The sequence below is a fragment of the Rhinolophus sinicus genome, chromosome 14 (genome assembly GCF_057876585.1).
Source record: "Rhinolophus sinicus isolate RSI-liver-muscle chromosome 14, RSI-T2T, whole genome shotgun sequence".
Classification (NCBI taxonomy): Eukaryota; Metazoa; Chordata; class Mammalia; order Chiroptera; family Rhinolophidae; genus Rhinolophus; species Rhinolophus sinicus.
The window spans coordinates 114,787,293-114,810,005 of record NC_142514.1 but is presented as its reverse complement, the minus strand read 5'-3'; the positions used below and the strand labels follow the sequence as shown (position 1 = coordinate 114,810,005).

Genomic DNA, 22,713 nt, shown 5'->3' with positions numbered 1-22,713 from the left:
CTTCCTGCTATATTCCAGGTGGTAGGGACACTGGGATACCTTAAATCTTTGCCTAAGTCTGTGCCAATATGTAAAGACCCTTCCCCAAAATTTGTCCTAATTTTTTGCGATGTGCAATTCAGCATTGTTTAATGCAGTTACTTCATTTCTGTCTATACATATCACACAGAAGTTTCATCCAACCTATTTGACATTGAGTTTCCACATTAGGTTCTTAACAAGTACTCACTGAATAAAGAAATATAAAATAGGAGGAAAAAATGTACAAAGATATCCAGTATACGCTTCATCCAATTTCCCACAGTGGTAACATCTTGTGTAGTTATAGTACAATAGCAAAATGAGGAAATCGACATTGATAAAATGCATAGATTTTATTCAGATTTCACTAATCTTACATGCACTCATTGTGTGTATAGTTCTATGTAATTTTAATACATATGTAAATTTCTGCAAGTACCACCACTATTATAATAACAAACATTATTTTGTAGCCACATCCAAGTTCCTTTATCCACATCTTTTTCTCCTGTGTGGATCCTGTCTGATAAATACTGCCTCCCAAGAACATGTGAAAATATGTTGGAGGAGTACCCAATAGTTGGAAAAAATTATCCAAGAAAATGTCCTTAAGGAGCTGGTATCTGAGCTGAATCTTCAATAATAAAATGTTTGTAGAATGCTTTGTGAAGCTCCCAACATTACTAAAAAACATTTAAAATGAGTATTTTTTCAGGTTTGCTTGTGTTGCCACTGTTGTTATAGCTATTTTTGTTATTATTATTACTACTGTGATGAAGAATCAGGAATTAGACAGCTAAAAGAGTTCTGCGAGTGGAGAATGTGGTAATTCCAGGGAAGCAATATTGGTGAACAAAAAAGCATATGGAACATATAGAAACATCTAGAGCATAACATAACAAAAGGAAAGTAGTTCTGTATAGCTGGGCTTCAAAATAGAGTAGGAAAAATTTAAGGAAGTGAGGACACAGTAGCATTTGTGGGTTATGATAATATATTTGTATTTAGTTCTGAAAAGGATAAGAAGCTAGTAAACTGATGGATGATTCTCCTTTCCGAGCAATCTCTCCAATGGTAGTCTAGTTGTGTATTAGAGGGAGACAAATGTAGATTTTGTTTGACCAGTGGTGAGTCTGTGCAATTTCAGATGAGAGAAAAAGGTGGTGACCTGGTGAGAGTGAGCATGGGGAGAAAAGAATGAATTTGGTAGTAGAGTTGACAGATTTGGTGATTGATTTGATATAGAGGGAGGGAAAAAAATAAAAATAAAAAAAAAGATGGAATTACCTGCAAAGCTAGATTTCTGGCAAAGTGTGTGGATGGCAGTGCCAGTGATCAGCACACTGGTTCTGAAAAGAAAACCAGAGCCAGAGTAAGATTGTTAGTTAAGTTTAGAACATGTCGTGAGTTTTAGTCCATTGGGTTGCTAAAATAAAATGCTACACTGGGTGGCTTATAAACAACAAAATGTTTTGACTCAAAGTTCTGAAGGCTAGAAATCAGAAATCATGGCTCCAGCATGGTCAAGTGAAGGCCCTCTTTTGAGTCACACACTTCTCCCTGCATCCTTACATGGAGGAAGAGAGCTCTCTGGAGCTTTTCTTTATAAGGCACTAATCCCATTCATGAGGGTTCCACCCCATTACCTAATCACCTCCCAAAGGCATCACCTTCTAAAACTATCACACTGAACATTAGGACTTCAACATACGAATTTTGAGGGGACACAGACATTCAGATGATTGCTATGTGTTTTAAATACCTATCTTAAATAAGTTTCATATAAGTAGCAAAAAAATAAACTCTATGTAAATAAGCTCTATATAAGTAGCAAGTGTTTTTCATTGTTACATCTCCCAAAACTACTATTTAATCAGGCAGAGAACAATACAGAACTGTTTATGTAATGAAAGATGTTTGGCTATGAAAGAATGAATGTATTATAAATTTCTAACAAATAATAGATGTTCCCCAAGAAGATTTAGGACAAATAGAGTAGGTTTGATAAATAGGAAGAAAAAAAAAAAATCCTCGGCCGGCCCAGTGGCTCAGGTGGTTGGAGCTTTGTGCTCCTAACTCCGAAGGCTGCCGGTTCGATTCCCACATGGGCCAGTGGGCTCTCAACCACTAGGTTTCCAGTTCAACTCCTTGAGTCCCACAAGGGATGGTGGGCTCCGCCCCCACAACTAAGATTGAACACAGCATCTTGAGCTGAGCTGCCTCCCGGATGGCTCAGTTGGTTGGAGGGCATCCTCTCAACCACAAGGTTGCCAGTTCAATTCCTCGAGTCCCACAAGGGATGGTGGGCTGTGCCCCCTGCAACTAGCAATGACAACTGGACCTGGAGCTGAGCTGCGCCCTCCACAACTAAGACTGAAAGGACAACAACTTGAAGCTGAACGGCACCCTGCACAACTAAGATTGAAAGGATAACAACTTGACTTGGAAAAAAGTCCTGGAAGTACATACTGTTCACCAATAAAGTCCTGTTCCTCTTCCCCAATAAAATCTTCAAAAAAGGAAAAAAAGAGTGTCTGCTCTGTGCCAGGCAGTGTTCTAAGCTCTGTGACTGCCATAACAAACAAAACAAAGTTGTTGTCCTCATGGAGATTATACTCTCATGGGACAAGATGGGCATATAAGTAGTAAACAAATAATTATGTAATGTGCCATAAGGTAATTGGTACTGTGGAAAAATAATGAAGCAGGGTAAGAATGTCAGGAGTATCAGAGGCAGGAGAGGGCCTGTTTTATTTAGAGTGGTGAGGGAAGACCTCACTGATAAGGTGTTAATATAGCCAGAGATCCAAAGAAGGGCAGTAGGAAGTCATGTGGATATGGAGATATGACAAGGGATTGTTTTAGGCAGAGGGTTAGAAAATTTTGTGAAGTGAGAATATGCTTGTCAAGTAAGAGGAAAAGCCCTTACACGGCTTGAAGCCAGAGGGGTACCCCAAGAGCCAGTTCCTCTGAGTGTAAGGCAGCCCTGTGTAGAACTTGTGGGCAAGAAGGGGAACCAGCTGACATTTAACTTTTATACAGAGACCAATAAGCATTGGAAAGGATGCTTAACCAATTCATAAAGCAAAGAAATAAAAATTAAAGTAATTTTGCTTTGGGCCTGAAAAATTAACAAGAATGATTATGTATCATGTTGGTGAAAATATGGGAAAATGAGCCATATCACATTTGGGTCATGGGAGCTATACAATTGGATAATTTTTTGAATAATATCCTACATAGAAAATTTAAATTTCAATGCATTTGACCCTGTCATTTCAGTTCTGAGAACTTATTCCAATAATGTTATCAGAGAGAAACTTAAAGATATACTTACAAGGAAATTTTTACTACTGTATAAAATTGCTTAAAATAATAACAAATTTGGGAATCACCTAAATTAATAAAATACATTCCAATACATCCATTAAATAGAATATTAGGCAGCCATTAAATATGGAAGCAATCTATGGCAGAAAGAGCCACTGGAGACCCAATATCTTTTCTTTCCCTTTCCTAATAGAAACCCCAATTTCTTAGGCATGTGGCAACATGCAATAAACACTTCATTTCTCAGCTTCTGTTGCAGCTGTGATTTGTTCTGTGACTAAGTTATGGTTAATGGCTTATAGAAAGAAATGGTTCTATGAAAGGGTGGGGTCATTACTCTTTTTCATCTCTTCCTCTTTTTTACTGGCTTTTACAGTACATAGATTTCAGGTGTACAATTCTGTATTACATCATCTATAAATCCCATTGTGTGTTCACCACCCAGAGTGAGTTCTCCTTCCATCACCATATATTTGATCCCCCTTACCCTCATCTAGAAAATTCAACATATAAAATTTTATCTATGTGGTGATGGAAGGAGAAATGACTCTGGGTGGTGAACACACAATGTGATATATAAATGATGTATTACAGAATTGTACACTTGAAAACTATGTAATTTTACTAACCATTGTCACCTGATAAAAAAGAAATATCATCTGCAAATCATAGATTTGTCTCTTCCTTGCCAATATTCACAGCTTTTATTATACTGCAGTTTAATGATAATAAAAGCTGTGGCCAACAGCCACATGGAACCAAGCAGTGGCCTTTGCAATATGAGGCACTCATGAGGAGTGATAGGAAACATGGCCTGGGGTAAGGACACAGGGAGATCCCTCCACACTGCCGTTAAATCAGCCCTAGGTTGCCTTCCCCCAGATTTTTAAGCTTATGCTGTTTATATTGCTGATGCTTTACATCTCAGTTACTCACTTTAATCCTAGGTGATTATTATTATTTTTAATGCAAGTCATAAGATAGCTAGCTATACAGTATGTTTCTAAATATATATGGGAGTATGTATATGTGGAGAGAGAGGAAGAAAGATGGCAAGTTGGAAGAGAGAACATCAACCATTTTGTGAAACAGGTGATTTTCACTTCCTTCTTTATAACTTTCAAATGTAATAGGATATTTTTACATAGTTTTAATGATCTCAAGATTAAAACAAAACAAAACTTTTTAAAGGTTTTTATAAATTGGCTTTCATCTATAGAATGAAAATTAAAATAATGAATATACACATACAGCTATATATTGGTAATTTCTTTTTTATTTTACACTTTGATAATTGTTAAAAGCTACCACTAAGGAATAAATTCAGACTGGCCTTTATATTTGTTTGTAGATGAACTTATAAGTGATCTCATAGAAAAAATATTTTCAGATATTCTAGGGTTCATTAAAAATATAACTCATAGTTCACTGAAAAATATTATTAAAAATAGCCTATGGCCAAGTTAGCAATAAATAAAAATAAATCAAATCAATATAAATCAAAATTAAAATGAATGAAAATCCAATCTATCATTATAAAGATGTGCATTTGAAATCAATTAGTGATATTATCTCAAGAGTAGAGTAAATTAATAATTTTCTATGACAAAGAAGATTTTATCCTAAGAATCTAATCAGTGCTTAATATCAGGATACCTAATAATATAGTACAGGTAGTTCAAATAGAAAGGTCATACTTTCTTTCCTTTTATTCTGCATAAGGGCCCAGAATAACATTCATCCCTGAGGAGACAAACTATATCAAAAATAACAATGTAAATACACATTTTATTGTTAAAAAAAAATCTAGCTTAAGCGAACAGGAAATATTATAGTTCACGATGAAATACTGCAGCCATTTCCATTAAATAATAATTAAGAATGTCCACTCTCACTATGTTAATTGCATTATTTTTTCTAGAGGTATATGATAAATAAAGAACTTCATCAAAATGAAATAAAAGCTGTGAATATTGGCAAGGAAGAGACAAATCTATGATTTGCAGATGATATTTCTTTTTTATCAAGTGACAATGGTTAGTAAAATTACATAGTTTTCAAGTGTACAATTCTGTAATACATCATTTATATTTCACATTGTGTGTTCACCACCCAGAGTCATTTCTCCTTCCATCACCACATAGATAAAATTTTATATGTTGAATTTTCTAGATGAGGGTAAGGGGGATCAAATATATGGTGATGGAAGGAGAACTCACTCTGGGTGGTGAACACACAATGGGATTTATAGATGATGTAATACAGAATTGTACACCTGAAATCTATGTAATTTTACTAACAATTGTCACCCCAATAAATTTAAAAAAAAGCATATTAGAAATAAATAAATTTAAAAAAAAAAAGAATTTTCTAAAGAAAGACTAAGTGAAAAATGCTCTACATCAATGAATGTTCAGTACAGATCCTGAATTGAGTTTACAAATATATTTAAGGATCAATGGTGCCTGCCATTTTCTTTTCTTAACATTCACAGCAATAATCAATTGGAAACTATGGAGCAGAAAAATTGTCATTGAAATAGTAAGAAAATATAATTTGTCTAGGAATACTTTTACCCAAAATTTGAGGAAGTTATATGAAGAAATATATAAACCTTTGCTTAAAGATAAAAAAAAAAAAAAAATGTGGCGTAATGATTACATAAAATATGGCCCTTGGTAAGTGTACATATTAAAATTCCATTCAAACCCCCTTTTAATTGTCAGAAAACTTATTCTAAAATTCCCCTGGGAGCATGTACAGTACAAGAATAACTAAGAAGCATGTGAACAAAGGAGGACTAGTGAAGATTATAAAACCACAGTGATTAACAATGGGCTGTGGCATGATAGATCAGTGCATGTAATAATAATGACTTCTACCATAAACAGCTGCCCACTGTGTGCAGTAGTGCAACAGGGAGGCACAACATACACAGAACATCACACCTGGTCTATAAGTGTTAGTGTATCTACTTCATACCTGGAAACTGGTGTCAGAGAAGTTAACTAATTTATTAAAAAATGCCACAATTAGTATTTTATGAATGCAGGATACAAAAGTAGGACTCATTCTACACTGGACATGCTAATCAGAGAGAATGATTTCCTTACTTTCTATTTTCTAGACCAGATTTCCAGACACCTGGACATTTTTTGTTTTGTATCTAAAGGAATATTAGATTATCTATTATATGCTTACATTAGGCCATTGTTTTCCTGTTTTTGTTTGTTTGTGGTGTTTTTTGTTGTTGTTTGTTTGTTTGGAGATAGGTTGACTGGATTTCAATCTCTTATAGTCAAAGATTCCCTAACATAAATATCAAAGTCTAGTATCTTTATTTTATATCCTCCAAAAATAAATAGCCCAGAGCACATTCTAAACTACTTTAACATTAAAGACAATGCTACAATTTGTAAGAAAATGAAGTATGATTTAAGTAGTTTATCTTTCACATTCATTGAAAAAAATATCAATAATGCCATCAGTAATAAAACCCAATAGTTCACAGCAAATAATTTACGTACATTTTAGAGAAGGATAAAAAATACTTAAAAATCAATTATAACAAATTATAGATAGAGTAGTACAGTATTTAAGCTTGAAAAAGAGAAACACGCAGAAAGAAATGTAAATGAATTATATTACAAAACATTTGAGTGTTTTACATGTCATATAATATCATAAACAAAATTCATTATCAAACTAACCAAAAAATGCTTGCTAACATAAGACCATGAGCTAATATGTTGCTATACAGAAAAGAATTTACACAGTTGATAAAAACATACAAAACTTGTAACAAAATAGAAATTATATGAATTAATCATTCACATAAAAAACTAGCTAATGAAGATGTTAAAAGTCCAATCATAGCAAAATGTGCCAATGAAACTGACTATTTTTCATCTATTAAATTAGTAGCTTTACTAAAAAGAATTATTCATTTTTTTGTCAGTCATTATCTTAAATTTCTTGTATGCATATAATCTGGCATACAATTTTGACAGTAAAGTGTAAAAGTATTTGCATCCATAAATTCCACTTTCAGGAAAACATTCAAAGAAAATAAACTTATACCTAGACAAAGTAAAATCATAAAAATATGCATCATCACACAGTGTGTATGAAATCAATACTGGAAATATCATCTAAAAGTTTAAATAATATATACTATAATGCCTGATGGAATATTACAAAATCAAAAATCAGGTCATTTTAGGTAATTTTATTGCTATTTATGATGGTTATGGCAAAATAATAATACAGAAACAGAATCGATTGTACAAAAAAATAAGTTGAGTTTCAAATAAGTTACAAATAAAGTTATAACAAGGTTAAGAAATATTATTTCTTAAGTCTGACAGAAAAAGTCAAGAACCATATGATTTCACTGATATGTGGGATATAAAATTGAAAGCAACAATGGAACAAGACAAAGAAACAAAAACTCATAGACACAGACAATAGTTTAGTGGTTACCAGAGCATAAGGGGGGAGGGTAGATAGTAGAAGAGGGTTAAGAGGGTCAAATATATGGTGAAGGAAGGAGAACTGACTCTGGGTGGTGAACACACAATGTGATACATAGATGATGTGATACAGAATTGTATATTTGAAACCTATGTAATTTTACTAACCATTGTCACCCCAATAAGCTTAATTTAAAAAATAAATATAATGTGGTATCCTGGGATACCACATATATGGTATATATGGTATAATAAATATATGAGTGGGATCCTGGAAGAGAAGAAGATATCACATAAAGGAAATCTGAATAAACTATGGACTTTAGCTAATAAACTAAACCATTTACTAATGAACTCAACACAAATTTAGTTGGTTCATTAATTATAGCAAATGTACTATAATAATGTAAGACAATAATAGGGGATACTGAATGCTGGGCATATGGCCACTCCCTGTACTATCTTCTCAATTTTTCTGTAAATCTAAGACTGTTCTAAAAAATAAATTCTATTAAACATTATTTTTTTAAAATATATTATTTCATTAAAAATAATTTTGTTTCTCTATACTTAAAATTTATTTTGCAATGAGCATGACTTACCTTTATGATAAAATGAAAAACAAGCATACTTTTAAAGGAATTTTATTGAACATTAACTCAACAACAGTATGATAGTGATTTTACCCTGGTATTTGAGGAAGGTGGTCATTTAGGAAGTTTGGTACAAAAATAGTCTTGATCAAAAATTGACTTTGTAAAATAATAGATTCATAGAGACCATAATGCCTCCATTTTCCTGGAAAAAGTAGAGAGAAGAAAACATGAGTAACTGGGCTATAGAAAGTAAGATAAATAGAACTAATCTCTACTACGTGAGAAATGTTCAAAAAAGGACTGTGAACCTGTCATGCCCAAATGCGAATATCTGAACTAGGGCCTCATTGCCTCAGCGTAGATTGGGCAGCAGTCCTAGTCGACACTGTGGTATAGGTAGGCCTCATAACAAACAAAGAAGGGATGTGACTCAGCAAAATTGACTTCTTGGAGAGGAAGCCAAACGCCAGATGTTCGCAACGTGGCTGATGTTTTTGTTTTGCACATGCATCAGAACTATATGCTTTTTACTCACTGAGGAGGTTCTTGAGAAAGCAAGGACTGAAGGGTTTTCTTACTGGACTTATCATCTCGTATGCAATCATTATACTATGGCCCAAGTCAAATAAAACCAGGGTTTCACCAAGAGCCATTAACAAAAGGCAGATAAGATTAGCCTCAGTGACAACGGGGCAGCAGCACTCTGTCATTGTTCTCCGTTCTTTCTAGACTTTATGTATAGACTCTGAGCTAGGAGCACCCAAATCCACTTCTTGGATATATTTACCTGAGATGCTTCATATGATTTTTAAATCCCAGGGAAGAGGTAGAAATAACGTGTCATAGATACTCTTTCAATCGTGGGCATCTGGGCCAGTACTTCTGTATTCTCAAATGAATGCTGAACCTAAATTAGTAAAGAAAACTTTTAGAGCTTTTCCAAAAAGGAAATTTGGACTTCTTTCTCGGGAATGAGAAAACCTATAGTATATATTAAGGCTGTAGCCAGAGAGCATAAACAGAAGAAATGTTTAGCTTTTCCTTGGATATAGTGCAGGCACGAAGGTACTAATACCCTCAAAAGCATTCCCTGAATGAGCAAGGCTATCAGAATCAGAGAAACTCACACTGATTCTACGTATTACTTCAAAAACTTCCTCTTTAAATAAACTTGAAGTACAGGAAGAAGCATCAAGAGGAATTAAGAGCTTGAGAATTCCCAAAAAAGTTTTGCAAATGGTTCCACAAAGCTTTCTGGGACATGAAATTAAAAAGGACAAGAAGATCCATCCCTACCTTTCGAAAAATCTCCTCCAAATGATAACACCAAGAATATTCTTTGAAGTGGCTGATAAGTTGGTAAATGAAGAGAGAGCCATGTCTGTCCGTTCTCCAAGAAATATTATCTGCAAATAAAAAGTATTCAAATATTGGAGGATGTGGCCTTTGTTTAAGTGTGGAAGACTCCTAGAGTGACGGATTTTGGACAAAGTTTGATTTTGGTGCTTTGGGAGAGAGAGGGAAGCCAAATCTGGATAAAACTGAGATCTCATGTTTTTATACAGCCCAGAGGAAACCATAATGGACCCTCAATCATATATATCCCCTTGACTTTCCTAATAGCAGGGTCAAACTTATGACCCTCAGGATGCAAGTAGTGGGAAAGAACCTATGTCTTTTCAGCACTTCCTACGTAGTAGAAAAAAAAGAATCAAGCTCTTGATATTTCTTGCTTCTGGGCCATCTCTTTATTCGTACTGTTTTTTAGTATAATTTTTTGCACTTATAGTTTTGTTGTGTGAATATCTTGAATTACTACTTCTCTTTTATCATTTCAATGTGATCAAATATCTCCTATCACAAAAAAGTTAATATTCCATTTTCCATTTTTCTACAGCTACCTTCCTATTTCTCCTTCTTTTGTATAGTCAAAGTTCTCAAATATGTCTCTACTCACCATCTTCGTTTTCTTTTAACCTGCACACTCCCATCTAGCTTCTCCGTCCCATACTGTATTTGTCACCGATGTTCTCCAAGTCATTAAATCTAATGGTAGTATATTGGGCCTCACCTTTACTTGATCTCCCATTCACATAAGAAATTATTGGTAACTCCAACAGATTATTTTCTCAGTAACTCTGACAACACAAACTCTTACTTTTCTGATTCTCTGACCATGGCTTCTGAGTTTAATTTGATGACAAATACTTCTATCTCTGTCTTTGAACTCTAGAGTTCTTCAAGCCTTAGCTGTAGGGTCTCTTCTCACTCTATTCTCTATTCTTAGATAATTTCATCAGTTTTTAGAATATTAAATAGCATCCTTATGCAAGCATCCCCCCAAATTCTAACACAGATCTCTCCTATGAAAAATACAGCTATGTAACTCTTTACTCTTCATTTCATCTTGAAATATGTAGGCCAAAGGTATCTCGAGCATACTTGCAGTATTTATTTCCATTTTAATGAATGCACCATAGTCATCTACTTAAAACCTATCAGTACTTCTTCTTCACCTGCCATAGCTACTAAACCACAATGTCATCTTAATTTCTATATACTAATTATTTCTTATATCCAACAACTTATCTGATTCCAAGACTATCATAATCACCTATGGCTTAAAAATACTGTAATAGTATTTTAACCTATCTTCCTTTATCTACTCTTCCTATATCCGTTCCCCACAGAATCCCCAGAGTGATCATTTAAAAATGAAAATATTATCATTTCCTTGCTTAAATTTCAACAAAATTTTGTTAGTATAAAGTAATATTAGTAATAAAGTATATTGCCGTATATTAAATTCCCTAACATATGAGGCCTCAAATTGTGTGGCTCCTGCCTACCCCTCTTGGTAACCCTCCCCTGGCTCCAGGTTCCAGCTTCACTGGCCCTATTTTCCAATCTCCTTTCTGTCTCAGGTACTCCGTGTACATTTATTTTTCTATCTGTAGTGTTCCTCTCTTACCCTTGATGTGGTTAACTCCTTTAACCTTTCACATCTGAGTACTAGTTTTTCTTTAAAGCACTTATCACAGTTGACAATCATTATTTATTTCTGTTATGTTGTGTGTATATTTTTCCCCCAATTAATTTCTGCTTCTCTGGCCTGTCTGTACACTCTGTAAGTTTGAGTAACCATGTCGGCTTTATCATATGCCCTGCACTTAGCCCAGTCCTAGAACATAGTATAGACAAGAAGTGAATGCAAGAATTTCATATATTGGACTTTATTTTCTCAGCTAAATTAAACATATATGTGTTAGGCCATATATGACTTTTAAACTACCTTTAATAGCAAAAAATAGAAAGCTGTTCTTTGAAATATGTATCCCCCAATACATAAAATAAAGTGAAGTAGAACTCTTCCAGCTGTGCAATGGGAGTTGCCTGCGTGCCTTTTTTCCTATTTCGCCAGGCTAGACTCAGAGGGTCCTTGGGTCCATTGCTACTCACATATGGTCAGGGACCAACAGCACTGGCCTCACCACGGAGATTTTCAGAAAGGCAGAATCTCAGGCCCTGCTCCAGACCTACTGAATCAGAAATCTACATTTTAATCAGATTCCCAAGTGATTTCTATGCACATTACGGTTTGTAGTGACGACACTAGAGCACTTAAAACTGACTTACATAAACTCAGATTTTAAAATTGCCCTTGTTATCTAAATGTTTGCTGAAACAGTATATTGGATGACTGTTAAATAGATTTCTGACAGGCTAGACCATGAACGATAAGGAATATCTTCTTTTTCTACCTCCCACTGTGATTTTCCTACCAAAGAAGGATTTTCAGTTATTGGCTGTGTTATCCTGAAGGCAGGCATTTGAATGTTAACTTATTTCCTAAGACTATAATCAAATATTATGTGGAGCAAGTATTACAGTTTTCCTGGTTGGCTCATTTAATTGCTAGTAGATGATCAGGTGGACTAAACCATGAGAAGATGATACAACTATGTGCCATGGACATATTTAAACAAAATAAATCCTCCCAAATAAAACCTCTTAACTTTAGTTATACATAGACTACTTTAAGTCTGGATCCTCTCCAAAGTCCTGTTTAGTTTTAAAGTTTCCTCTAAAATCAAGACTTAACAAGGTCTGACAATTAAATTCGCGAACTCATCCTTGAAAAAGTGCTAAATACGTCACTGCTGAATATCACTACGGTCACCTTCCAAGTACTCCCCTTGGGAAGCTATGCACCAACTCCAGCATCTAGTCTAACCTTCAAAGCAATTTTGGAACTCTTTTTCTGTAATGGCCATCAAAGCTGTCATTATATTACCATTGATGTCCTGAGTGTCATCAAAATGTTTTCCTTTCAATATTTCCTTTATCTTCGGGTAAAGAAAGAAATCATTGGGAGCCCGACCAGGTGAGTAGGGAGGGTGTTCCAATACAGTTATTTGTTTACTGGCTAAAAACTCACTCATAGACAGTGCCGTGTGAGCTGGTGCATTGTCATGATGCAAGAGCCATGAATTGTTGGCGAAAATTTCAAGTCATCTAACTTTTTCACACAGCCTTTCAGCACTTTCAAATAGTAAAGTTGATTAACTGTTTGTCCATTTGGTACAAGTTCATAATGAATAATCCCTCTGATATCAAAAAGTTAGCAACATTGTTGCAACAAGTTCACGAACTTAATTATCAGCCTTTATATAGTTTTCCAGTTATGAAAATTTCAAAATTTTAAATGTCTTTTCCACCTAAAATATCTCACTAGGGAGGAAATATTCTTATGTTAGTGATAAGATGCGATGATAGCTAGGTCTGTAATCTAAGAACTGATAGGTTAAGAAATTGTTCTCTCTGAGTCACTTACGTGGAGTTGAAGATTTGAAAGCGATGAAGTCCTTCTCCACATGGGTCTTTGTAACAGCATCACTCCAGAGGTAACACTGAAGGGTACGGTCATATCTACATATAGAGGTTCCTCCTGTGTCGGCCACCCAAGTAGTCCCAGTACCTCCTGGGAGAGACATCCATGTCATCTCAAAGGTGTTATGTTCAAACACATACACACACACAAAATCTTTCTTACATTTTTTCTTCACTTCAGTACATTTCAATATGGCATTTATTAAAAATGCAAGTATCTTACTAAGAGAAAAACGATGTCACTGACTGGGAACTATACAGAGCCCTCATAAGTTTAGAGTAAACTTGCTGACAACCTAGTCTCAACTGACCTGGGCATTCCTAATTATTCTAGGCTTCTTATCATTTCAGACTTACAATTCCTGGACTGGGCCTAAGAGTAGTACTACAATGTGGTTTCTCTCAGCCACCCCTAGGGATATGAAGGCTAGACATCAGGCTAATAGAAAAAGTGCACAGCTACTCCCTGTGTTTCCCCAGCTCAGACTCACTGCCTCTGCAGGCCTGCATGATGATGACTTTGGGTTTGTCTCTCAGACTCTGGCAGTTACGGTTGTTGAAAATTTGGAAGATGGTATCATCATGAAGAATATCTGGCTCTGAATTTTGGTGCTTTATCCCACAGATTCCTTCCAGGGTGCCATGTGACATAAACACCAGGATTGTGCTGTCTGAGGATCGGTGCTCTGGGCGGGCAGCAAACTCCCATAGTACTGCTTCCATTTCCTGAAAGGGACTCCAGAATTATTATCAAGAAACTCTACATATGTAGTTTGTATTCAAATAGTAGATAGAGTTTACAAAAGGAGTAGGCATCGAGGAATCAGGCAATTTGGACTTAGGAAGATGCTGGGAGATGAAGGATAATAAGGGACAAGTTAGATGACAAGTCTCCAAAAAGAAGGCTTTGCTAGAGAGAGAGAGAGAGAGAGTTTCTACTGATAAAAATTATCAACACTTAACAGATACCTTCATCATGGAACAGCAGAAAGTTAGGTTTAAAATGGTTTGTCTAAGGTCACCCAAGATATTTTTGGCAGAGACAGAATCACAATTGTTTGTGTGTGTAACTTTTTTTTTTTTTTTTTTTTTTTTTTTACCACATACATGGTTTTACTTTTAGACACAGTACATTCAAGTTGTAAAAGTCTCATGAGCTCATTCTGTAGGTATTAGGCAATTTCAGGGACTAGATTTTTCATCGCACCCAGACTATCAAGTAAGAGATGTCTCCCAGGTTGAGACCTATAGAAAGATCCAAAATTTTTAGTGAAATTTAGTCACATAGAGCTGCTCTAAATCTTTGATATGAGACTATTCACTGGAGGAGGCTGAAATCCAGAGGATCCTATTCTAGAGCAAATGTAATTCCTGTAACATGCATTTTGTTCTTACAGCTGCTACGGAAAAAGTTCAAAACGCTTTAGGAGGGAAAATTTTCCCACTCTCCCGAGTCATTACCACAGCTGTGAGATCCACTTTTACAACCACTGAGTAGCCCAGGTTTTCAAGCAGGTCTTGCATCCCTGAAAGGTCAACTTCAGAACCATTTCGGTTAGAAAGATGTATAAATTCTTTGTTGCTGATGATGAGGGCCAGGCGTGTTCTGCCCTCCTGCTCCATCACTGGATATATCTGCAATTAATAGGCACAGAGTGAGTTGCCCCAGGCCTCCTCCCTTTTGCCTCCAAAGTCCATACTAAATAGTCCCTTTCAATTACAGAATGGGTGGTGGGAGAGCTTAGGAATGGAAATATGTCTTCATGAGGAAAGAGATAGGACCACAGACAAGAAACATGTACTAGAAACTTGGCTTTGGCTGTGTGATGGATAAGAATTTAGAGTGTGCTCCAAGATAGGATGGAAGAGACAGAAATGTAATGTAAGTACACCTTAATCAGATAACATCCAATGCCATTTGGCCTGCTCTTAAGGCATTTATAACAGGAACTAAAATTCCCAGTGAGCCCCAGTGTCTTTGAGTGGGCAAACCGTGTGTCTCCCAGTCCAAAGCATACTACCTCGTCTGCCTTTGTTGTCTTCATTCTATGGAAATAATCATAAGAACAAAGCTTCAAATTATGATTGGGTTGGGAATCCTGGATTTCCTGAGGAGCTAAAAGAGAAAACAAAACAAAAGTAAAAAAAAAAAAAAAAAACTCATTAAATAGCACCATGCAATGCCTTACAATCATGCATCTCTTTTGACTGGGTTCTCATTCTTTGGCAATACTTACTGCCATTCCACCAAAAAGCTAATATAAGAAGAAAATCAGCTCATATTTAAAATGACTAAAACAAAAACTTGAGTACTTCCCCTTTTCTTGTTGCTTCTTGCTTACCCCAGTATAAATTTCTGTCTTAGTGGTCACAATGTTGATTAATCTTTCAAACTAAACACATTAGACTCACACAAACACAGTGTCTAAGATTTGGAAGCTAGCCTAAGGTTCATCTAGCCTAGTCAAGTTCATTATTCAGATATTTGAACTCGAGTTAACACTACCCCTAATTTATTATTATCACTCTCTGAAATATCTCCACTAACAGTTAACTCACAACATTCTAAAGCATTTTTTAACAGTTCTGAGTATCATAAATTGTGAAGCTTCTAAGCTTTGGTACGTATTTCCTGCATTGGTACCATACATAAAAATGTCGAATTCCTTTCCCTGTGAAAGCTCATGAATTCTTCTATGACTTTCATATATCTTCCCATTATTTTATGCAAATGCCCTCATACAGACAATTATTGTATTTTATATTAATTGTGTTTATTGTACTGTAAGCTTAATTAGGACACAGAAGATGTTTCTAATCTTTATATTTCCAGTATCTAAAATGATATATAAGGTTATAAGTTTGTAACTGATTGTAAATGAATAGTTATCTTCAATTGAAAATAGCTACCAAGTATCCCCTGGTGCTGTTTTCCTTAAGGGCAACAAGCCTCTGTTCCTTCTAATATTTTGCATAAGAATAATTTCATCCTTTCAACCAACAAATCCATGTACCACTCTCTCCCCATCTACTCTATTTGCTCTCCCACTACAAAGGAAGACAGATTCTTCCTCCTATCTAAATGTGATACCTCTCCTTATGCTCTGAGTTCCATTCCTTCTCACCCATGAGGACTTTACTCAGGCATTTTATTCAGCCCTGTCTTCTGTCTTCTACATCATCAATTTCCCCCACTCTTCCTGCTGTGTTATCCCCATTGACATATCAACATATCTTAATATCAATATAGCTTTCAAAAACACCTTCCCTTGACCCCATGTCCCTTCCAGCTATAGTTCCATTTCTCTGTTTCCACTTCTCAGCACAGTTCCTTAAAGGCTTTCTCTATTTTCACTATTTCTGTTTTTTCAACTCTTTTTTTTTTTCTTGTATGCAATATAAACTAGCTATTACCCTCACCACTTAAAAGAAGTACTTGTTATCAGGGTTACCACTAAGCATTTTTTGCTTTCTTAGCATTTAGCATGGCTGAATACATTTTGTTTCTTGAAAAAATGTTCTGTCAGCTTCTGTGGTGTGGCATTTTTCAGCCATTCTTTCTAAATTTGTCTCCATTGCTAGTTCTTCCTCTTCTGCCATACTTTCAAAAGTTCGTTGCTCTATATTGGACCCTCTGCTATTCTCTATCAACATCTCTCCCCAGATGGCCTCTTCCAGTACCATCATCTTAAATACTATCTACATGCTGATGAATCCCAGTATTTATCCCCATCCCTGATTCCTCTGTGAACACCTCACTTGAACATCCACCTGTTTATTCAACATCTACCTTTGGATGCAGCACATGTTTCAAACTAAACATGCACAAAGAAGGACTCCTGATATTTATCCACTCAAATATGTTTCTCTGGAGTTTTCTCTCAATCACAAGTTGTTTTTTTGTTTGTTTGTTTTCCTCTAGCTCAGTAATTGGTACCCTTCACACAGTTTCCAAGCCAAAAACTTAAAATCATCCCTGCTTGATCCCTTCATTTCGTTTATCAGCCCACATCCAATTCATCCATAGTTTCTATTGACTCCATCTCCAAAATAGACCCCAAATTTAACTACTTGTCATCATCTACTTCATTACTACAACTCTAGTCTGAAAGCTATTATCTCTTAACTGAAACATGTAATAGCTTTCAACTAGCCTTTTTGACTCTATGTTTATTACTCTGCTTAACAACTTCTTACAGGTTTTCCATTGCAAACAAACTCCCAATTCTTTCCCACTCTCTAGAAGGCCCCAAATTGTAGCAATGATCTGATCTTTAGTAGCTCCTCCTATCACTTTGTCCCTAATTTCCTACTCCCTAGACAGACTGGCCTTTCGTATGACTGCTATATGACAAGATCTTTCCACACTCAGAGCCCTTGCTTGTGTTTCCCCCTTCTGTGGAATGTTTTTGTTTTAGAGTTTGGCACAACTCCCTGCCTATTGTTTAGGTACAAACTGGAATATCACCTCAAAAGAGTTCTCATAGCTGTCCACCCTGGCTCATGTGCCTCACCCTACACCCCAACAACAACATCTCTTACTATGGCCTAATCCTCTTTTCTCCTGTATAATTTTTACTACTTAATTTTTGCATGTTTATTATATATCTACCCACACTACACTGTAAACTCCATGTAGACATGATCTTTAGATCGCTTACTTCTGTAAACACAGTAATTAGAATGGCATACAGTAGGTTTTCAGTTAACATATGAATATATATATATATATATATATATATATATATATATATATATATATATACATGTGTGTGTATATATGTATGTATATATATGTATATATCTATATTATATATATATATATATACATATAATATACACACACACACACACACACACACACGAATGGATTGAGTAAACATTACAATTTCCTTATTCCTTTGTGCTTTTATCCAGAACTTCTGAAAATATGGTACTCAGAGCAACACTATCCCTACTCCCTTTCTAGACACTATCCTTCTTTAATGTGGCCCAACAATTCATCAGTTTCTTTGGTGACCACATAGAATAGTATGTCTGATTCATAGTGTGTGTGTTTTTTTGTGTGTGTGTTTTTTTAATGTATTTTTCTTAACCCCATCTTTATTTTGTTTTGTGTGGTTGGTAGTTGCTGTGTCTTAGATATTTTCTGAATCCTTTTTTTTTTTCTTTTTATACTACTTTATTTAAGTGTCATCACAGCAATTTAACCTCAGTTCCTTGAGTTTCTACTGCACCATCAGACACAGAATTTCAGAGTATATCATCTTCTTTTCCATTTAAATTGCTTCAGAGACAGCACTTTTTACACCCAGTGTATGATGCTTTCATTGAAAATTTTATATGAACCACAAGTTCTTGTATAATAGTAGACAGTTGTCTCAGGCATTTTTTTCTGTATTTATTTGTAATCTGCATAATTGATGTGATTATATATCAAGTGGATATATATATATATATATATATATATATATATATATATATATATATATTTTAATCAGCACTTGTTTTGGAACATTTCTTTTTTTAAAAAAATTATTTGTTTGAAGATGTTTTTGATTCAATGTAAAATATGAGCCTTGGAAAGGTTGGGATATATACACATCAGAGGATAGGGTTAGTCAGTAGCAGATGGGCTCAATGTAGAGCTTTCTTGAGTTTATTCCATTTCTCTTTCCACTACACCATAAGGTCTTTCTCATAAGCCTTAGCTCAGATAATGTCATTTTGTGTCCATGATATTCTACCCGTCAGAGGTAGGACCAATGCCTGGAACAATCCTGCATGGTCCTCAGTGTCATCTTCACTTTCACTTCCCAATGTTTAGGAGAATTTAAAGAGCAGGGATGTATATGCTAATCTTACTTTTGAGGGACTTTCTTAGGGGCAGAAGGGAGAAATACCCAGATTTCCTGAACCTAAATTCAATGGTCTTTCCTGAACTTCAATTCAGTGGTCTTTGCACTATAACATATGGCCCCTGGAAAGCTGCCACACCCCAAGTGATGTATGAGGTTTCCCATGAGCCACTGGGTTTGATGGCAGTTACCTGATGGAGGGAGAGCCAGCGCCATGGCTGATCCAGCTTTTTTGTCGTCATCTGTGTTTTCTTCACTTTCATCTTCAGATTCTGAGGTGGAATGAACAAAAAATTAAGGCTCAATGTTCTACTCTGAAGGTTATTTCTTAAGATGAAAATTGACCGAAAACACAGGTTTCCTAGCTCTTTAACAGAATACATTCTGACAACACTTGACGTCTAAGATTTTCACCTGTGATATGAGATTTGGAGGTAGTTACCTGTTGAAGATGACTCACTGTTGTCAGAATCATCGTTCTCACTTTCAGAATGAGAGTCTAAAATACAATGAAAAACAAATACAATAAGATTTGTTACCAGAACCTAGTCTCTAGAACCTATCCACTTCAAACTCTTTCACTTGCAGTGGCTATGTCAGCCTGGGGATACTGGATGAAGCATGGAGACTTGACTCATTCTCTGAGCTCCAGGTTGGTGTTAGAGCACTGTAACTTTCTGCCAAGTGAAGGAGGAGGCAGAGTTTCCATGAAACAAAGAAGCGCTCATTGGAATTATAACAGCTATATACAATGTCAGAGGGGTAGTAGATGGGAAAGAGGAGTTATGACTTTGTGATGGGTATAAATGTCTAACTATTACATTGAGTTCTACACCTGAATTAATTAATTAATTAATTAATAAAAAGAAGAGCTCATTACCTTCCTGCTTATGTAATTCAAGGAATAATCAAATTATTTAATAAAGGCTTTTCTGCAATAGAATTTTTCATTCTGAGGAGGGAAACTACATCTCTATACAAGAATTAGATAGTCTTTCAACAACAAAGAAAATAATCCTTGGGGGATGTTCCAAAGATTTGGAATATATTCATATATGTATTTTACTCTGGCATAAGGGTAAGCAAACTATGGCCTGCAGGCCCAACTCATCTGGACACCTGTTTTTGTAACTAAAGTTTTATTGGAACATATCCACCCTCATTTTGTATGTATTATATATTGCTGATTTCATCCTATGACAGTATATTTGAGTCATTGTGACAGAGACCACATGGGCCATAAAACTATCTTCCCTTCGAAGAAAAAATGTGCCAACCCATGCTCTAGAAAGAAAGATACATTTATGTTCCACTTATCCTCAAATTCACTATGCTCCTTCAACAAAGAGAAATATAGGTTACAAGAGATTTATCCCTTGGGATAAGTCACAGCTAAATAGAAGATGGTGAGTTTTTCTATTGAATGTTCTATATTTGTGAATGACTGTAGAGTCCACAGTATTTGTCAAGAGTAGCACAGATTAGCTACAGACTATCACTGAGTTTAATGCAGCTCCATCACCATTTATTCATTTAACAAATATTTTCTCAGCATCTATTATGTATTGGGTGGCATTTCTAGGAGTTTGGGATATATTCATGAACAAAGCAGACAAAGGTACATGCCTCATGGAGCTTACAGTTTAGCAGAGAGATATAATGAATATGTAAATGTTATGGAATGATTGAAGGTGACAAATGCTAAAGAAAAAAGAAAACGTGTATCAGTGAAAAGTGATTCTGGATGCTGGAAAAGGCACTGGGGTAGATCAGGGCATATTCCACTATTAAATAAGAAAGTCAGGCAAAGAAGGTACTAGAGATGTAGATAATTTATTCTCCACTTGCGAACAGAAGTAAGAAGACAAAAACTGCATAAGGACAATAGATGAACAAGTTACTAGCCCTTTGGCCCAAGGTACTCACCTAAACACAGCTGTTGTCTGAAGAGACGTTTCATAAATATTTTGCTTGCTATTTGACTTTTCTCAGCAAGATTCTCAACCAGGTTTTCAGTACCATTCACGATGAGGTCCACTCCATCCCCTAATTTTTTTAACTCATCGCCATTTAACACATTCTTTTCCATCAAATCATCAAAAATGTTGTCAACCAGGTTCCTGGCCATGGACTTCACCTTGTTGATAGGATCTTCTTTAAGTCTCTTGTCTGAAAAATGATAGGATTTTAAATACGAACAGGACTTTAGATATTTGAATCTAGGCCAGTAAATTTTTAATGCGCAGAAGAATCTCCTGAAAAGCTTGATAAGTAGAACTTCCTGCACCCCATTCCCCCAAATTCTGATTTGATAGATCAGGGTGGAGTCCATGAATTTTCATTTCTAACAATTCCTGAGGTGATGGCAAAGACCACAGGTAGAATAACACTTATCTTGTTCGAACTTGCGCCTTTTCATAGATGGGGAAACTGTGGTTCAGAGATGAGTTTCAACTTCACTAAAGAGCTTAATGATAGCTGACTCAGTTCAGTCTTTGTCTCACCCATCATCCCCTCACTTCCTGTCCTTTTATCAATACCTAATTTAAAAATACAATATATTTAATATGTATAGCGGTAAAACATAAACATATTACACCTGAGAAATAATGCATTTTGTTTCCATGGGCAGGGCTGGCAGGCAGTTGTCTATATGCAGAGACTGAAAGCTCAAACTACAGCTGGTTTGCTTGCTGTTGGAAATGAAAGGTCATACAGAGAGCAGAAATAGGGAGGAAACGCAAGTTACTCTGTTCAACAGCATGGCGTCTCAGCCAAATAAAAGAACACTTATAAAATGGGTGAGAATTCTGGGTCAGTATGAGTCCAAAGAAAAGCCTAAAATCACAGGAAAGTTTTAAGAACATAGGTCCAGATTTTTACATTTTCCTTTTTTTCCAAGAAGCTGTAACACATCAACTAAAATACCTTGTGTGTTAGTGTACACATTACTGAGCCCTGAGCTCCCATCTCCAGAGAAAAATAGTTTTGTCTGGTGAATGCCCCTTTCTTGGCTTCTTCTTTCTTACCCACTCCTCCTGTGCTATAAATCCCACCCCCCCACCCCCAAATACACTCATAAAACAAGGGGAAAACTGGGGCCACTCACCAGCCATTGCTGCTCTGGCTCCTGGCAGGAAATGCAGTGATAATGAAAGCAAATTTCTTTCTTTGCTCTCAGTGGACGGGTGTGTTGATATTGCCTAAGTTGGAAACTGCAGCTTCTCAACCTCATTCTTTGCCAGGATAGAATTTGACTCCTCCTCTGATACGTAACTTCTTTCCTTTGGAAATCAGAGAGTAAAACTTACCTTTTCTCTTTGATACAACAATCAGCAGAATAGTAGAATGAAACACACACACACACACACACACACACACACACACACACACACACATAGGAAATGTCTGTTCTGTTTTTCAGTCTATTTTTAACACAGTTAAATCAAGTAGACCCCTATTTGTCGTTGTGACACCGTTAGCCACTAAATGGCAGGGAGGCCTCACTTAACTAACACCTGCTCAACCCTGGCTGGAAGTGAAGTG

At 35.8% G+C, this 22,713-nt stretch overlaps 1 protein-coding gene across 1 annotated transcript; it reads right to left on the bottom strand.

Annotated features, from left to right (window-relative positions):
- Positions 1-8,451: 8,451 nt before the first annotated feature.
- On the bottom strand, positions 8,452-22,511 carry LOC109435076 (caspase-12-like). Its single transcript, XM_088791483.1, has 11 exons — positions 22,277-22,511; positions 21,094-21,336; positions 19,610-19,666; positions 19,359-19,439; positions 15,331-15,425; positions 14,771-14,944; positions 13,801-14,035; positions 13,254-13,400; positions 9,716-9,825; positions 9,207-9,326; positions 8,452-8,621 (listed from the first exon to the last, which is right to left on the bottom strand). The coding sequence occupies exons 1-10, from the start codon at positions 22,281-22,283 to the stop codon at positions 9,228-9,230; spliced, it is 1,248 nt and encodes a 415-aa protein (XP_088647609.1). The 5' UTR covers positions 22,284-22,511; the 3' UTR covers positions 8,452-8,621; positions 9,207-9,227.
- Between the last annotated feature and the right edge of the window lie 202 nt (positions 22,512-22,713).